General features: G+C 34.7%; 1 protein-coding gene across 1 annotated transcript in view; it reads left to right on the top strand.

The window, feature by feature from the left end:
• Positions 1 to 4,160: 4,160 nt before the first annotated feature.
• Positions 4,161 to 15,848, top strand: part of LOC148946998 (puromycin-sensitive aminopeptidase-like protein) — a 55,054-nt gene continuing 43,366 nt past the window's right edge. The window contains exon 1 of the mRNA XM_089096484.1: positions 4,161 to 4,297. Coding sequence (XP_088952610.1) covers positions 4,181 to 4,297 — 117 coding nt within the window. The 5' untranslated portion in view covers positions 4,161 to 4,180. The remainder of the gene's footprint in view (positions 4,298 to 15,848) is intronic.

Here is a 15,848-nt window from a genome sequence, read left to right as displayed (position 1 = left end):
ATTATACTCACTGTATCTACCTTCTTATTCTTTAATGATTCAATTTCTTTCTTAGCTGCAGATTTTGAGGGTGTATTCATTTCCACTTTTGAAAGTTTTAAAACAAGAGAATCTAATCTTGAACTGATAGATTTTAGGAAGCAAAAGTACCTTAAATATCAGGGAAACAAAATGACCTGAGCAAATATGGAGAAACAGGAAGCATAGAACATTTTTCAATTTTGCCATTAACTAGGCTCGCAATTTTACTTGATGATACGACTTCAAAAGTATTATTTGTAGAATAATATTAATGCAGAACATATAATGAAGTGTCTGTTAAAAGTGATTGAGAGCTTTCTTTCCGATCGTTCACTCCGGGTTGTTCTTGACGGGTTTATTTACAGCGAATATCCAGTGAAAGCAGGGGTACCCCAGGGCAGTGTCTTGGGACCTACGCTTTTCCTTATCTACATAAACGACATGGGAGACAACCTCGCAAACCCTCTGCATCACTCTGCCGAAGATACCACGACACAATCAGCCGTCCCTAAACACGAAGACCCAACACAAGCCTCCCTTTCCTTACAGATGGATCTTTTGAAAATTGAAAAGTGGTCTGATGCATGGATGATCAACTTCAATGCATCGAAAACAAAAGAGCTTCTAATTACCCGATCAAAGGTGCCACGTGAACACCCCAGTTTCATCTTCAAAAATGAAGCTATAAAGAGAGTCGACGAACTTCGTCTACTTGGAATTCATTTCTCCACCGATCTCTCTTGGAACAACCACCTTGATTAGGTCAGAAACTCCTGCGCGAGAAAGCTGGGAGTTACTCTTCGCTGCAAAAACCTTCTTCCATCAAGCTCGATCATCCCACTCTACAAATCTTGCATCAGACCCATAGCTGAATATGGATGCCCGCTATATGCTGGTGCTCCGAAAACGATGTTGGCACCACTTCAGAAGATCCAGAATAGGGCAGTTAGGGCGGGCTGCGCCTCTACACAAGAATCACTCCAGCCTCTAAATGAAAGGTTTGATGTAGCGTCGATGGCTGTTTTCTACAAATACATGAGTTCGCTTCCCTCAGACGAGCTCTCTCGAATTGTGCCCCCCTTTGTCCAGCCGACAAGGCAGACACGAAGGCACACAACTCGGTCCAATTATTTAAAGGAGGATAATCCGAAAACCGAGTACTTGAGGAACAGCTTCATCCGGCGTTGCACTTCTATCTGGAACGATCTTCCAGGGGATATTATCCCTGCAAACCCCTCTGTTGACACCTTCAAAAGAAGGTTCAATAGACATTTAAAACCTCGAGCCCATTGAACGATGTAAACGAATAGCGGCATATCAGATACTTTGAAGTACCTGGCGCCGTGAATATTGGAATAAAAAAAAAAAAAAAAAAAAAAAAAAAAAAAAAAAAAAAATGTGTTCGGGATTTTGATCAGGGGATGGGGTGAGTGAAAAAATTAGAATGTGGGTAATTCCTGCATACAAGTTTTATGATACCTGTTTAGTATCTTTATTCTTAAAAAACATAACAAATTATCCTACCTTGATTTGAAAATGCTCTTATTTCATACCTTCATTAAAACGAAAATAATTATTTGTCCCTTCCATTTTTGTGTATTGGTGCCAATGTTCTGCATAAAACGAGATTTCTTTTATCCAAGGAGAAGATTTCATCTGTTAGTCCCTGGTAGCCCTCCCATATCACTTAATCTGATATCGGAGCTGGGGTAGAGCACACGATTTAGTTTGGAGAGGCTCAAAGTCATTAGGGGTTCTAACAAAGGAATTTGAAACATTTGCTGCGTTTTTTTTTTCAGGAGACACTTTTTAGAGTACAGAAAAGAAAATCATTCTGGGTCAAGCACAGAAGTAGAGGAAGTGGTGGTTCATACTCATCAATAACTACATCTTGGATATTCTTATGGAATTTCCCAGGATTTCTTATATTTCTGTGTAATTTGCATGCCTCTGACTTTTTCGAATTTATGATACAAATAAGCTCTTGTGTAATGTTCTAGTCCGAAAAATAAGTCCTGACCTTATTTTATTCTAAATTTACTAAAATTCTGAAGAAAACACTCTTTTTTAGAAGCTTTACAATCTGAATGACCATTTCGCTGTCGAGTGAAGAACGAATTTTCAAATAAATGGAAAAAAATGCTTTCAGCAAAAATTCAAACCCGAGTAATCAAATGTAAACAGATATTTTCATAGGCGTCAATAAGCATCACATTACAGGTGATTGTCCTAACAGGCTTAAAACCAGCTTCTTGTCGTCATGCCAAAAAAGGAGAAAAATGGGAACAGTGTGCTATGAGTGAAAAAGAAAGAGTGAGGGTGCATGGGGAATACGTTTAGATTATTATCGATTGAACGAGATTTAATGTAAATTTGTTATTTTGCGCCCTACTAACATTAATTACTTTAAATAATTAAAAATTAGCAATTAATTTAATATAATTAGTGAACCTATTGTAATTACTGAAGTATATTTAGCACCTAAACACCATTAAAGAGCTAAATAAATTAGGTTTATTGCAAGTCATGTAGCATAACTACAAAAATAAAAAAAAAAAGTCGCAGGTTCAATGTAACTGTGTTGATGCACGCACGCATGAGTCTTTTATTCGAGAGGTTCAATTTCGGTGAAGAGGGGGGGGGGGTTTCGAATTGTCTTATAAGGGTCAAGATATATGACTCTTACAGAAAACTTTGGAGTAAATAACAACAATTTTGAATCGAGGGACTCTCAAAGACGCATGTATGCTTATGTACGTCAAGAAAAAAACCTTTGGAGATGAGATTTTGTCAAGAAACAAAGCATTATGGGATGAATTTGGTTTCAGATTTTCTAAATCAATTTAACCAAGACTTATTAAAGAACTTCGAAAAATTTCTAAAAAGTTTTAGCAAAGATACTTCTGTCAGAGCCACTACAGTTCGAAAACTGTGTCTTTTTGTTATTTCACTTGCAGCAGTATCGATACTGCAATGCTGAAATAATTTTGAAACATAAGAAATATTAAAACTCCTATATAATCGGTTGTATATAGAATGGGTTGGAATGCTTGCATGCAATTTTGAACCATACAAAGTATGCTCAAACTTCTTAAACATTAATCTTTTTATATATGGATTAAACTAAATTAGATTCAATTATGTCCACAAAGGATAAAGTAGAAAGAGCCCCCCCCCACCAAAAGAAACTCAAGATGCATACCTAAGAAACTTGCAGAGCTCTTTGAAGATTTTCATGGGGGGGGGGCTTTGCTTCCCAAGAGCAATTTTGAAGACAATGAACCTTATATTTATGCTTTTAACCAGCTATGAGAACAATTACATTTTGTTTATCTTCATCAAACATATAGCATAATACAGGTCGGTACTTATTAATTAAAAAAAAAAATCAAGAGTTTCGCTCAGATCTTATAAAACTGGGTTCATAGCCACAAAGTCAAGTGACAGAATAAATGGGAAATATTTAATTTGGGCTATACATTTGCACATTAGGGGCGGGGAAAGTGTTTCGACAGCGTGAGGTTAGAAAACGATTCTTACTTCATAATATGCAGACTAATGGTAGCTAAAACATTTACCCCCCTCTAATGTGGAAATATATAGCCCAAATTATATATTTCTTATTTATTCTGTCACTTGTATTTGTTCAAGATTCTTTATTACAATAGAAATAAAATACACTATTTTTCTGTTGGCGGAGAGTAGAGCTCGAATACTAACGAGAAAAAACAAAAACAAAACATATTGATGAAATAAACACAACTATTCTTGCCTGTTTTTTCTTACTAAAGAAATAACATTGACATGCCACCCCAACCTACTACAAAACATACGTTTATTCGAGACAATACTAACAAACCGGTTGTGGCTATGAACCAGCTTGTGGCTATTAAGCCGGTTTTCTCAGATCTAATCAAAGCTAAATCTTGAGTTTGTTTCGTTTAATTAACAAGTACCTACAATTCTGTAAATAATAAAACTTTTTGGCATATAATACAACTGTTAAAAAAAACACACATCATGTTTCTGAAATTTCAAGATTAACACATTCTAGCTAAATATGATACACTTTTGGATGCTCAGTGGTACATTTATAGACTAAGAATCTGGCAACACTGTTTATAATAGGCATCAATTTTAAATTTAACGTGTCCAAAGAATGAAAGCTACATTTTCTCGTCTTCCAGTGGCCCTGCGACCAATCAGTTATGTCTTAAAATTGAAACCAGACATTAAATCATTTCAGTTTATTGGCTCTGAGTCTATCGAAGTGGAGGTAAGCCTCAAATGCCCATTAAAGTAGGCTATAAGGGCCATTTTTTAACTGATCAATATGCTAAGATCTTACATCTTTTGTCAGAAGACGCTTAAAAGTGAAATTTTTGAACTAAGATCTTAAATCTTCGGTTGTTTTTGTGCAAACGGCTTTAATCATTCTGCTCTGATCAGCCGTCTGAGAACAATAGGCCTGTTTTTTCACTCATCAATGTGCTAAGATCTTACATCTTTTGTCAGAAAACGCTTAAAAGTGAAATATTTGAACAAAGATCTTATATCTTTGGTCGTTTTTGTGCAAATATCTCATCATTCTGATCAGCGGTCTGAGAACAATAGGCCTGTTTTTTCACTCATAAATGTGCTAAGATCTTACATCTTTTGTCAGAAAACGCTTAAAAGTGAAATCTTTGAACAAAGATCTTACATCTTTGGTCATTTTTGTGCAAACGTCTCATCATTCTGCTCTGATCAGCAGTCTGAGAACAATAATCTTTGCAGAAAGATGTAAGATCTTAGTGCTAAAAAACAGACCTAATGATGAGTAGATCATCAAAGTTCTCTCATCATTGTTCTATATGTTAGAACAGTGGTGGTCTTCACCAGGGTTGCCACCGGTGACACTTTAGTGCCACTTTTGACACTTTTTTAAAAAAATGGCACTTTTTGGGAAACCTGACACTATTAGGACACTTTTTAGCAAAAGTGACACTTTTTTTGCTAAGTAGCACTATTTTACAAAAAAAGAATTTTTTCCGACAAAAAACCGGAAGGAAAATTCTCAATGTAGATATGCATCGATATCCTTTTTCTGTCAGTTAAGATTCTTATCTTAACTCCGCGCTCGGCAATTATTGGATGCAAGAATCTTTCTTTGCGGTGAAAACATAAACGTGTTTGTCTCTATCTGTGTGTGATAAATTTTTATATTCTTATTCTTATCACTGATAAGCGAATTTCATCCTGTGAGTTCGGGTACGAAATACTTGGCAATGGAGCGGACAGAGATAGACATTTAACTGCATTGTGGTGGAGAAGCCTTCAATTGTTTTCAGTTGTTTGGTTCAACTATTTTGTGTTGTTGCAATAATTTGTATGCTCATAGACGATAAGTCAGTCAAGCGGTTTGCAATTCTTGAGTGGGTCCGAATTCAATTTTTATGTTTTATTAGTTGAGTGTTGACTACAATTCAAAGAAGAAAACAGAAAGAAAAGCTAAGAGTGTATTTTTGCGCCACTATGTTAATAGCTGTTACTAATGTTAACCAGTCACTGGGCCAGTGACTGCTTAACTTTACGCGTCTTTTCATCAATTTCCGTCACTAGAGCTCTTGAAGCCCAGTGACTGAAAAGCTCACTGGTGACATTACGCAACAACAACTCAGCAACAAACTGAGCTCACTGGTGTCTCACAAAAATATACAGTGACCTCTTCAGTAGCTGGGCCAGTGATGCAAAATGTGCTCTAACATTTCCGTTCATATTTTTCATATTTTTCTTTGAACTCTTGGCAATGGACGAATGAATATTCATACATACCATCATACTAAAAACAAAATTGATACCAAAACTTCCATTATCTTTAATCCTATACAATCATTAGCAAAATCACAATCTAATTTCACTTTTTTTCTTACTTAAATTTTTGAATTTGGACAACTTCCTCATTTTAGTTATTATATTCCCACTAATATTTGATTGTAAATGTGCTTTCACACTGATAAACTAAATGCTAATTTTTATTATAAAGGTGCTTTCATATTGATACTTAAAATGCTAGTTGACTGTTCCTATGCCTTAGTCCCTGGAGACATCGTAAAGAAAAATTTACTGGGAGTGGCGAGAGTTCTCGTGAAACTTATTATATTCAGGTTGTGATAATTAAATTACATTATATAGCTGTCTTATAGTTTCTTCACTAGTTTTTGAAAAAAAAGAGAAGAAAGTACTCTGTGGGACGATTTCCCATTTTATACAGTAAGCACCATTTGTGTTTTAGCGGGTTTTTAGGAGGGGGGCTGGAGAGTTGACAAGAGTGGAAGTGCTGCGCAAAGCCGGAAATCAGCACCGACTAAGTAAAATCAAAATTTCTTTTTTATAGTTGATAGATGGCATTAGATCCAACATTTCATGTTGGAGAAGTTAAAGATGTGGGAAACCACGTGGGGATGATCCCAAACGGATTGGCCAATATTTTAAATTTTAAAAGCCTGTTGATATGAGCGCTCGCGATGCGAAGCGTCGCGAGCGGCAAATTTTTGGAAAATGACACTTTTTACACAAAATTGACACTATTTTGCCACCCAAAGTGGCATCAAAAAAACCAGCCGAGTGGCAACCCTGGTCTTCACACTTTTTGCTAACATCAGTGAGCTGTAAGATCTTAGAACAAAGATGAGTTAAAAAATGATAATCTTTGCAGAAAGATGTAAGATCTTAGTGCTAAAAAACAGGCCTAGCCTATAGTTTCATGAATAGGTGAGGAATGTGTTTTAGACTAGCCTAGGCAGTAAATTTTTACCAAATCATATTATTGACTTACAAATAAAGTGAATATACCACTTGATGTTTTTTATGGTCTATCCAAATATAATAATCATTTTTGTTCAAAATGAATTTTACCCCTACCCCTATAGTCTATATACCAATTCAGGGTAGGCTATATATTTGCACATTCGAGGGGGTGGGGCAGATTTTACTTATGGCGTAAATGCGTGGTAAATTTAAACTTTATCTCCACCCCCTAACGTGCAAAAATATACCCTGAATTGGTATATATAGGGCTGGGGGCTGAAATTCATTTCTGACAAAAATGATTATTATATTTGGAAAGAGCATAAAAAAAGGCATTAAATAGTATATTCACTTTATTTGTAAGTCAGTAACATGATTCGGTAAAAATTTACTGCCTTGGCTGTTTGTCATGAAGAGATGAGGGTAAGTATATTTTATTGAGGTAAAGGGTTAAGAATAATGGCTTTCCAGAAGGAGACATGCCAGAATAAAAATAGAGACTGTTTTAGATTACTAATTTTATGCTGAGGCCTAGCCTATTATCATGGTTTGGTTTGTTTTTGACTACTCATTTGACTTGCCTTATGAAATAAAATCGGTGGTTACCAACTCTTTTCAAACCTGAATTCATCACTTTGCCACAGAGGAGTGTGCTTATATATAAGACATAGACTAAAGGTTAGTCTTAGTCATTTTAATTCTCTGACTACTGATGGAATTGAGTCTTTTTGGATAAAGATACACAATCAAACAATCTCAATTTTAGTGGGTATTATTTATAGAAGCCCAGTGCTCCATGTGTTTTGGACTCTGAATCTAATTTGGCTGCTATGTTATTACATGTGATATCCAATTTTGCCAGCTATGATCTGGTCCTTCTGGTGGACTTTGAACTTCCTGAAATCCAATGGAGTAATAGATCTGGGTTTGTTACTAGAGATTTTCCTTTTTTTATCTGCCCTCTCTGATAATTCCCTCTATCAAACAATATTACAACCAACTCATTTCAGGGAAGGTTAAGTCTCCAACACTCTTGATATGGTTATTCTCAGTAATCCTGACCTACATATTAAGAATGTAATAACCACACCTATTGGTAATAGCAACCATATAGTAGTTATTTTGGAGTTATGTCTGCCTACCAAACAACCTTCTTCTAAGCAGCAAAAATATGTACACTGCAAACTAGTCTCTGAAAGTCTTACCAATGTAAACTAGAAACAGCTTATAACTGACAATATTGATGAGAGTTGTTCAAATGTAAAAACAGAAATTCTGGATGTATGAAGGTCTTGCACTAGAATTTTCATGGCAAAAAAGGCACAAAGATTACCTTTTTAACTACCAAAGTAAGCAAGCCAATCTACAGAAAACACAAGTATAAAATTGCTATAGAAAAAATAAGACCATGTCTTATTTAATCCCAAAATCTTCAAGATGACATAGTATTAAAAAGTAATAACATATAGGAGTAATTTGTAATGGACCAAAATATTTGGGTTTACTTTTTGTACTGTTCACTCAATTCCTGAGGGGCAGAAACTACTTTCTTAAATCAAGTTCAGAAAAAAGAGATTGCAACAAACAGAATTTCAAAAGTTGAAAAGTAGGCTAGTTAATTGCACAATTTATCTAGACAAACCAAAAACTCTTAGAAAACCTCCCAGAACTGTCAGGGACTTGTTTACAATTCCAAAGAATCAAGCATATGATTTACATGAAGTTTTACAAATATCACACTTACCAGTTTTTTGGATTTGTTAGCTTTGAATTCAAGTTTTTGAAGAACAATATCTTTAACTGAGGATAGAACAATTTGTAATTTCTGTTCAAACTTCAGGAATTTGATTTTGATTTGGTCAAAATAATCAAGTCTTCAAATATTTTTGTAATCAGACAACCAGCCAAATAAAGGAGTTGAAGAGAAGGTTTGAGGAGTTGAAGAGAAGGTTTGAGAAAGTTGAAATTTTCATCTGTTTTTACCTCCAATTCCAGTATTGTTCATCCCACACTTCCTTTATATGATGTATCACATAAGATAGAACCAATTGTCATTACTGATACATTGGTTCTAAAGGAACTTGCATCCCTCAAACTGAATAAATCTACTGGCCCAGATGGCATTCACCAACATATCCTACAAGAACATTGTAGAGTTTTGTGTCAACCTCTTTCCTTGCTGTTCAAGTCGCCATTCAATCTTTCCAGACTACCTCTGGATTGGAAAACTGCATATATCATTCCTGTATTTAAAAAAGGTAGAAAGGACCTTGCTGAAAATTATCAACCCATTAGCATGACATCAGCAGTTGTTAAGGTTCTTCAAAGAATAATCAATTCTGCAGTTGTTAAATACCTTGAGGTGAATAATGTTTTACACAGTTCACAACATGGCTTTTGTTCAGGAAGATCTGTTGACACCAATCTAATTGAATCATATGATTGTAACACCAAGTTGCTTGATATGGGGGTGCCTGCGGAGATGATTCTGCTTGCCTTTTCTAAAGCTTTTGAAAAAATTTTTTGCATTGACTTGTAATTGAATTACATGCAGTCAAGCTTGAAGAGAAATCCCTGCTCTGGATCCTTGATTTTCTCTATTTTCAATCTCAATGTGTTCAGCTATTTGATGACTCTGGTAATTGTGTTCTTTCTTCCTTTATGCATGTTCTAAGTAGAGTTCCTCAGGGAAGTGTTTTGGTTCCTACACTATTTAATATCTTCATCATTGATGCTCCTTCCATTATCAGCATCAAATCAACTCTTTATGCAAACAACCTTCAGCAAACTCTTTATGCATTCACTTTGGCAAACTGAATCCTTGTCACTCTTATTTTTCTTAGGCCACCCACTCTCCTCTATAAATAATGAGCAGGATCTTGGTGTCACTATTGACAATGAACTAAAATTCAGCACTCATGCTAAGAGGTCTGCTGCTTGGGCTAGTACAACTATGGGACTGATTAAGTGTACTATTTCTACTTGTTCCCATAAAATGATCAGTCTTCTATTTAATGGACTTGTGCATTCTAAGCTTGAAGTTTGAATGTCTCTTGCCTCCCCATATTTTAAAAAGACATAAAAGTTCTTGAAAATTTGCAGAGACATGCCCCCAAAGAGATATCTGGCATGCAGGAGCTTTCTTACCCTGTAAGACTATCAAAGCTGAATCTGCCTACACTTGTTTACAGGAGAAATAGAGGGGATGCTATTTTGGTCTATAAGTTATTTTGGCTAATGCTCTCCCAGCATTATTCCTTTCTGTTGGTACCAGCTCAAGAACTAGAGGTCATCACCTGAAACTTGTCAAGCAGTCTACAATATCTAGAGTCTGCAGTCAATTCTTTCCATCACAGATTGTCAACAGTTTAGACAAACCATCTAATGAAACAGTTACTGCTGAATCTATTGATGTTTTCAAATGAAGGCTGGATGCTGAGTGGTCCTCCAGAGAGTGTAAAGTCATTTGGGATGCTACTGACTATGGAACAGCACCTGGTTGCTAAAGAACTTTGTATACAACTTGAGTCATCATTCTGGAGCTCTATAAGGAGAAATCCTTAGATTGTTCCTACCTACAATTTAAGGTGTTAAATTTAGGTTCCTACCTACAATTTATGTATTTGCACATTAGGGGGAGGGGGATGAAGTATAGTGGTTCTGTATGCCTAATGTGTTAGGTACAATTATTCTGCATATTATGAATAAAGTTTGTTTTCTAACTTGATACTCTCCAAATACTTTACCCATACCAACCCTAATGTGCAAATATATAGCCCAAATTATATATCTTCCATCTATTCTCTCACTTCTCTTTATCTTGTCTCATGCTAAGCAGAAAGAAACTAACAAAAAACAAAAACAGTTCTATAATGCATCAATGAATGAACAACTTGAGCAGTAGGGGCTATATCAAACAAGGAAACACGGTAATAAAAAAATTCTTACTTCATTATAGACAAGGGTAAAATACCCAGTAGTCAGCCAGCTAATCCACCATTTAACAGCTCAATTGGTAAAATTCTAGACATGATACTTTTCACTATCTTTTAAAGGGGTTAGGTTTAGAAAATGAAACTTTCAGTAGGGCATACCCTTGGAAGGTATTACCAAGCTACTATGTTAACACTCTTCTGTTTTCTAAGTCTTAGAAATTTGCCTACTTGACAGGTCTACTACCTATTGGAATTTTGACAAAACAACATTCTACCTTAACTTTCAGTTTTCAATTTCTATTTCTCTGGTTTTAGTTTTAAAAATGCAGTTCTTGCTATTTTGTATTTTTTTCAAAATTTAAGAAAAGTACTTGCAGATCATTAAAACCTCACAAATAGGGATTAAGCCAAGTTGTGAGTCTGAAAACACATTTCTTGTACTTCATTTAAGCAGAAGGTCTCTTTTGCATGTTTTCACTTCTATAACACAAAGAGATTTAAAGGTCAGTCCCCTCTAGAGGGAAAAGGAGAAGATTTAGGTAGTTCGAAATTCCCTCCTGGGATATACTTTAGTCTTTAGATCCATTCCTAAAAGTTTCACTTTCCTAATCTAATCCCTTTCCAAGATAACAAAAATAGCTCATTTAAAATTTTACTGCTAAATCATTATAAAACCTATAGCATGCTCCCTAGAAAGTGTATTGTTTGCCATTAGATGTGTCAAAATCTTCCTAACAAGTATATGACTAGCTTGAATATTTTGACCATAAACAACACTCACAATTTCAAATATATTTATTGACAACAGTGGAGTTTAATCTTTGCCACACATTTAAAGCTTAAACCTAATCTTTTACACAGGATCTTAAAGTTAAAATAACCCATCCAGACAGAGTCATCCTTGGGTATATTTAATCTAAGAAAGGAATGGGAAACATAATAATTGTACTTAAATAAACTAGGGTGTAGGGGTAACTTCTGTCTAAATTCAAATTTACAAAAAACAGATTCTTTTTAATTGGAATATCTGACCATTACTAGGCTACTAGGGGCCCCTATGTAGAATAATTTTATAGGCCTAATCATAACCAATATACCATTAGATTTGTGGTTTACAACATGATTTAGCTGGAATAAAAGTGAACATATCACTTGGTGCCTTTTTTATGCTCTTTTCACAATTTAATAATTGCTTGTGGAGCAAATTGCATCTTGAGCCCTTAAAGGGACCCCAAAGATATCTATTTTTGTTACCACACAGAAATTTATCAATGCTATCAAATGTTTTAAAAACAGGTGAGAAACATACCATTAGTTTGAGCTTTGTTTTAATTTTAATAGAATAAACCTGTACGATTGGTGTCTTTACCTCTGCTGTTTTGAAAATTGTTGCAAGTTCAGATGCCATTGATCTACTTCTTCTGAAGTCTATGCAACTGAACCCTTAACTGGTCAAAGGTTTTCTCGTAACATAAGTGATGGGTAGGGTAAATATTTACCCCACAACTAAATACTTGTAAATAAAAAATACTTAAGATAGGAACTTGTAATTTAACTTCTAGCAAATATAATATATTTAACATAAAAATTAACCCTGTAAGCACATTCTGGGCACAGTTTGTTGAGGTGGTATTTGAAGTACCCCTTTTTGCAGATGTGCAGATCCTGGTCATCTTCCAGTGAGATGAATGATGACAGAGAATGCAGTGCTGATTTTTGGGGCCAGAATTCTTCCATTTTTCTATCACCTAGCTAGGAAGAAAGTGAAGACATCACTTGATGCCTTTTTATTCTCTTTCCAAATATAATAATTGCTTTGGGCAACTATTCACTCATCTCAGAATGACACTATGGGTGTCATTTCTGGAGTGGAAATGCTGCAGTACATGAAAAGGGAACCACCATAATCTCCTTGGTGTGAAACTGTGACCTAAGGCTTAAAGTCCCCCATCCTGTATGCTGTTGTTCCGAGCTCCCTTAATAAGTTTAATTGACCATCTGCTGACTAACAGAACTAAGCTATTTCTGATCTAGGCTATTGGTATCAATTCTTTAAAAGAAAGGCGGAGGGTGCAAAATCTATTTTTCAATATCTAGAGGGGGGGGGGGTAATTTTTGTTGTTGTTATTTCAATGAAAAAGGGGCATTTTCCCATAAAAATACTTCACAAAAAAGGTATTTTTCTGAATCTGTGTAGGGGCATAGATTCTAAGAACAGCTTTACTGATTGCTTGACCTTTTTAGAAAATTAAAATTGTTTAGTAAAATGTATTGATTTCATTATTGGTAAAAGACTGTTGAGTGTCTAATAAATTATTCTTTATTTTCAGCACGACAACTAAGAATTTGTCTGCTTCTAATCCTGTTTTGTTATTTGGGTTTTTGTGTTTTCTAACAGTTTGTTGTAATGAACTGTAAGTAAGGAGCAATGCTGCTCAATAGTAACCAAAACTCTAAAAGATGGAATTTGATATCAATGCATATATAAAAAGAATTGGCTTATTATGCTGATTCCAAATAAATAAAATTTATTAAGTTTATTTTTGTCCATGAAAGGCTACTAGCCAGAGAAAATTGGCCGTATTTTACAAAAATAGGCGAAACACCCCCTAAAAGTCAAAGAATCTTAATGTACATTGCACCATCAGGTTCAGCATATCAGAGAACCCTACTGTAGAGGTTTCAACCCTACGGAGCTGGGGATTTCCAACGTGATTTTAAAAATAATCAAAAATTAAAGTATTTTTCAAATGAAAGTGCACTGAGAAATTTTTGTTTCCCGAAATCGTCCACAAGAAATTTTCTGGGGGAATTTTCAGCTAGAATGGAGTTTTCCTGGGGGAGGGTATTTTGCGCGAGAAGAACTTTCCATGCAGGGATTTTCCGTGGGGGAAGGAATTTTCCATGGAGGGGGAGCAAGATTTCCCCGCATTATCTAGAAATATTCAAAACAAAAAAAAAATTTTTAAACACGAAATTTTTAATGGAAGTGTTTAATTAATATGTGAGTTTTGTTCTTATTTATTTACATTTTTCTTTCGTTTTTGCTTTTTGTTCTCTTTATGTGTTTAGTATGTTTTATTGTAATGTAATTTAAGTTGTTTTGTTTTTTGCTTTATTTATTTATTTTTTTTACGTTGAGAAAGGCTCCCGGATGTCGGGCCGAAATATTCGGAGCTTTTGTGCATAATTAATTGTTTTGTAGTTCACTGCTTGTTAGAAAATTAAAACCCGTTTTTCGTGTTTAAAAATTTTTTTTTGTTTTTTTGTTTTTAATGGAAAAGCAGTGTGGTCTAAGAAATTATTTACGTCTAGAAATATTCAGAAATTAAATAAAAAAAGTTTTTTCAACTGAAAGCAGGCCTAAGGAGCAACATCAAAACTTAAAACAAACAAAGCAAAGGGCTAGTTTTTCAGAATTCTAAAACCATAGGGAGCATCACAAACTAGATTATCTGAAACAGTTTTTCAAAAGTATGTTGCATAGACTGCAAAGCAGTGATTTTGTTTATTTTAAGTTTCAACTTCACTTTTTACTTTCGTTTGAAAAACTTTTTTCAACATGATCTCATTTTTAAAATTTACTCACTTTCTCCTTCTCACTTCACTTCCTGCCAGCTGAATGTTTGCTGAAAATAATAAAGAAGGAAATCGATGCACTAGGCTAATGAAAGTTATTCTAAATAGGTATATAGTGGACTCTATATACATCCATCAGGAGGGGGGGGGGGATACAATTTTAGGAATAAAATAAGGAAGTTTTATCATTGTTTTAAAGGAGTTTTCAGAATTTTTGTACACTTTCTAATAAGGAACAAGTTGTCACTCTAAGGTTGCCCTTAAGAGCTGAAAATAAAATCTTCAAAAGAAATGATTTGTACATTTAAAAAGAGCTTACAAAAAGTTTAAGTGATATGTTCACTTTCTACCTACATAAGTAGTAGAACAACTGTAGTTACAGCAAAATCCTAGGTGTGGGGCATGGGTCTATCCTGGAAAGTAGTTTAGTTAGATGAAAATTAACCCTCAGGAATAGATTTGAAGTCTCAATGATCCCATGGGAAGGCTCTTTGAAGTGCCTACCTATAGCCCTTTCTTCTCCAAAGAACACTGATCTTTGATGAACGTGTACCTTTGCTCGATCCTGATTTACAAGGTTTTAAAAGACTCAAAAATCAATTTCTTGAATTCACAAAAAAAAGGCCATAAGATGGCTTAACATTCTACTGAAATAAGATGAATTGCAATTTTAAAATTTAAATCCATTGAAAAAGATAGCGAACTGCTAAAATTAAGGTAAAATGTTTTCTGCCAAAATTCAGATGGTCATACACCTGTGATCCATACAATCTTTGGTAGTTTTTCATTTCTTTCAGTACTCTACTATAATGAAAGTGAACACTTGTATTTGTCACCACACATTAAAGTGACCTTTGCCTTTGTGATTTTCCTTTTTGTTTGGGAGGCGGGGGGATTAAGTGTGTTGTATGAAGTTTTCAACCATAGTGATTCCAATGGTGCACTTTTTATTTTGTTCCAACGCTGTTTTCAGGTGTGCTAGGCTCTTTTTTGAAATTCCTATAAATTAGTTTTTGCAGTAGCATTTTACAATTAAGATGAATCGCAATAATAGGTATCAAACGGTTTGTGTCAAGAAACTTGAAGTGTGGAGTGACTCGGCTCAAAAGTAACTGAAACTATAAAAAACGTAATTTTGATATCAATAGATACATCAAAAGAGTCAGCTTATTATGCTGATTCAAATATACTAGATTGATCAAGTTTTGTTTTACTCATCGAAAGGTACAAACCTGATAAGATTTGCCTCAGTTTGGAAAAAGTGGGAAAACACCCCTTAAAAGTCAAGGATTCTTCATGAAAATCACACTATCAGATTCAGCGTATCAGAGAATCCTACTTTAGAAGCTTCAAGCTTCTATATGAAAAAATGTGGAAATTTGCTTTTAGCTAGAAGAAAGATCATGGATGTTTTTTTTTTCAGGGGTGATTGTATCGAAATAATGGTCCTAGAAGATTAGGAGAAAGTACATTTAAACGGAAATTAAAAGCTCTAGTGCCCTTTTAAGTAACCAAAAAGATTGG

The sequence above is a fragment of the Artemia sp. Qi Xiang Cuo genome, chromosome 11 (genome assembly GCF_049724085.1).
Source record: "Artemia sp. Qi Xiang Cuo chromosome 11, ASM4972408v1, whole genome shotgun sequence".
In the NCBI taxonomy this organism is placed as follows: Eukaryota; Metazoa; Arthropoda; class Branchiopoda; order Anostraca; family Artemiidae; genus Artemia; species Artemia sp. Qi Xiang Cuo.
Note: the sequence above shows the minus strand (reverse complement) of the source record. Positions and strands in the feature narration are given on the sequence as shown.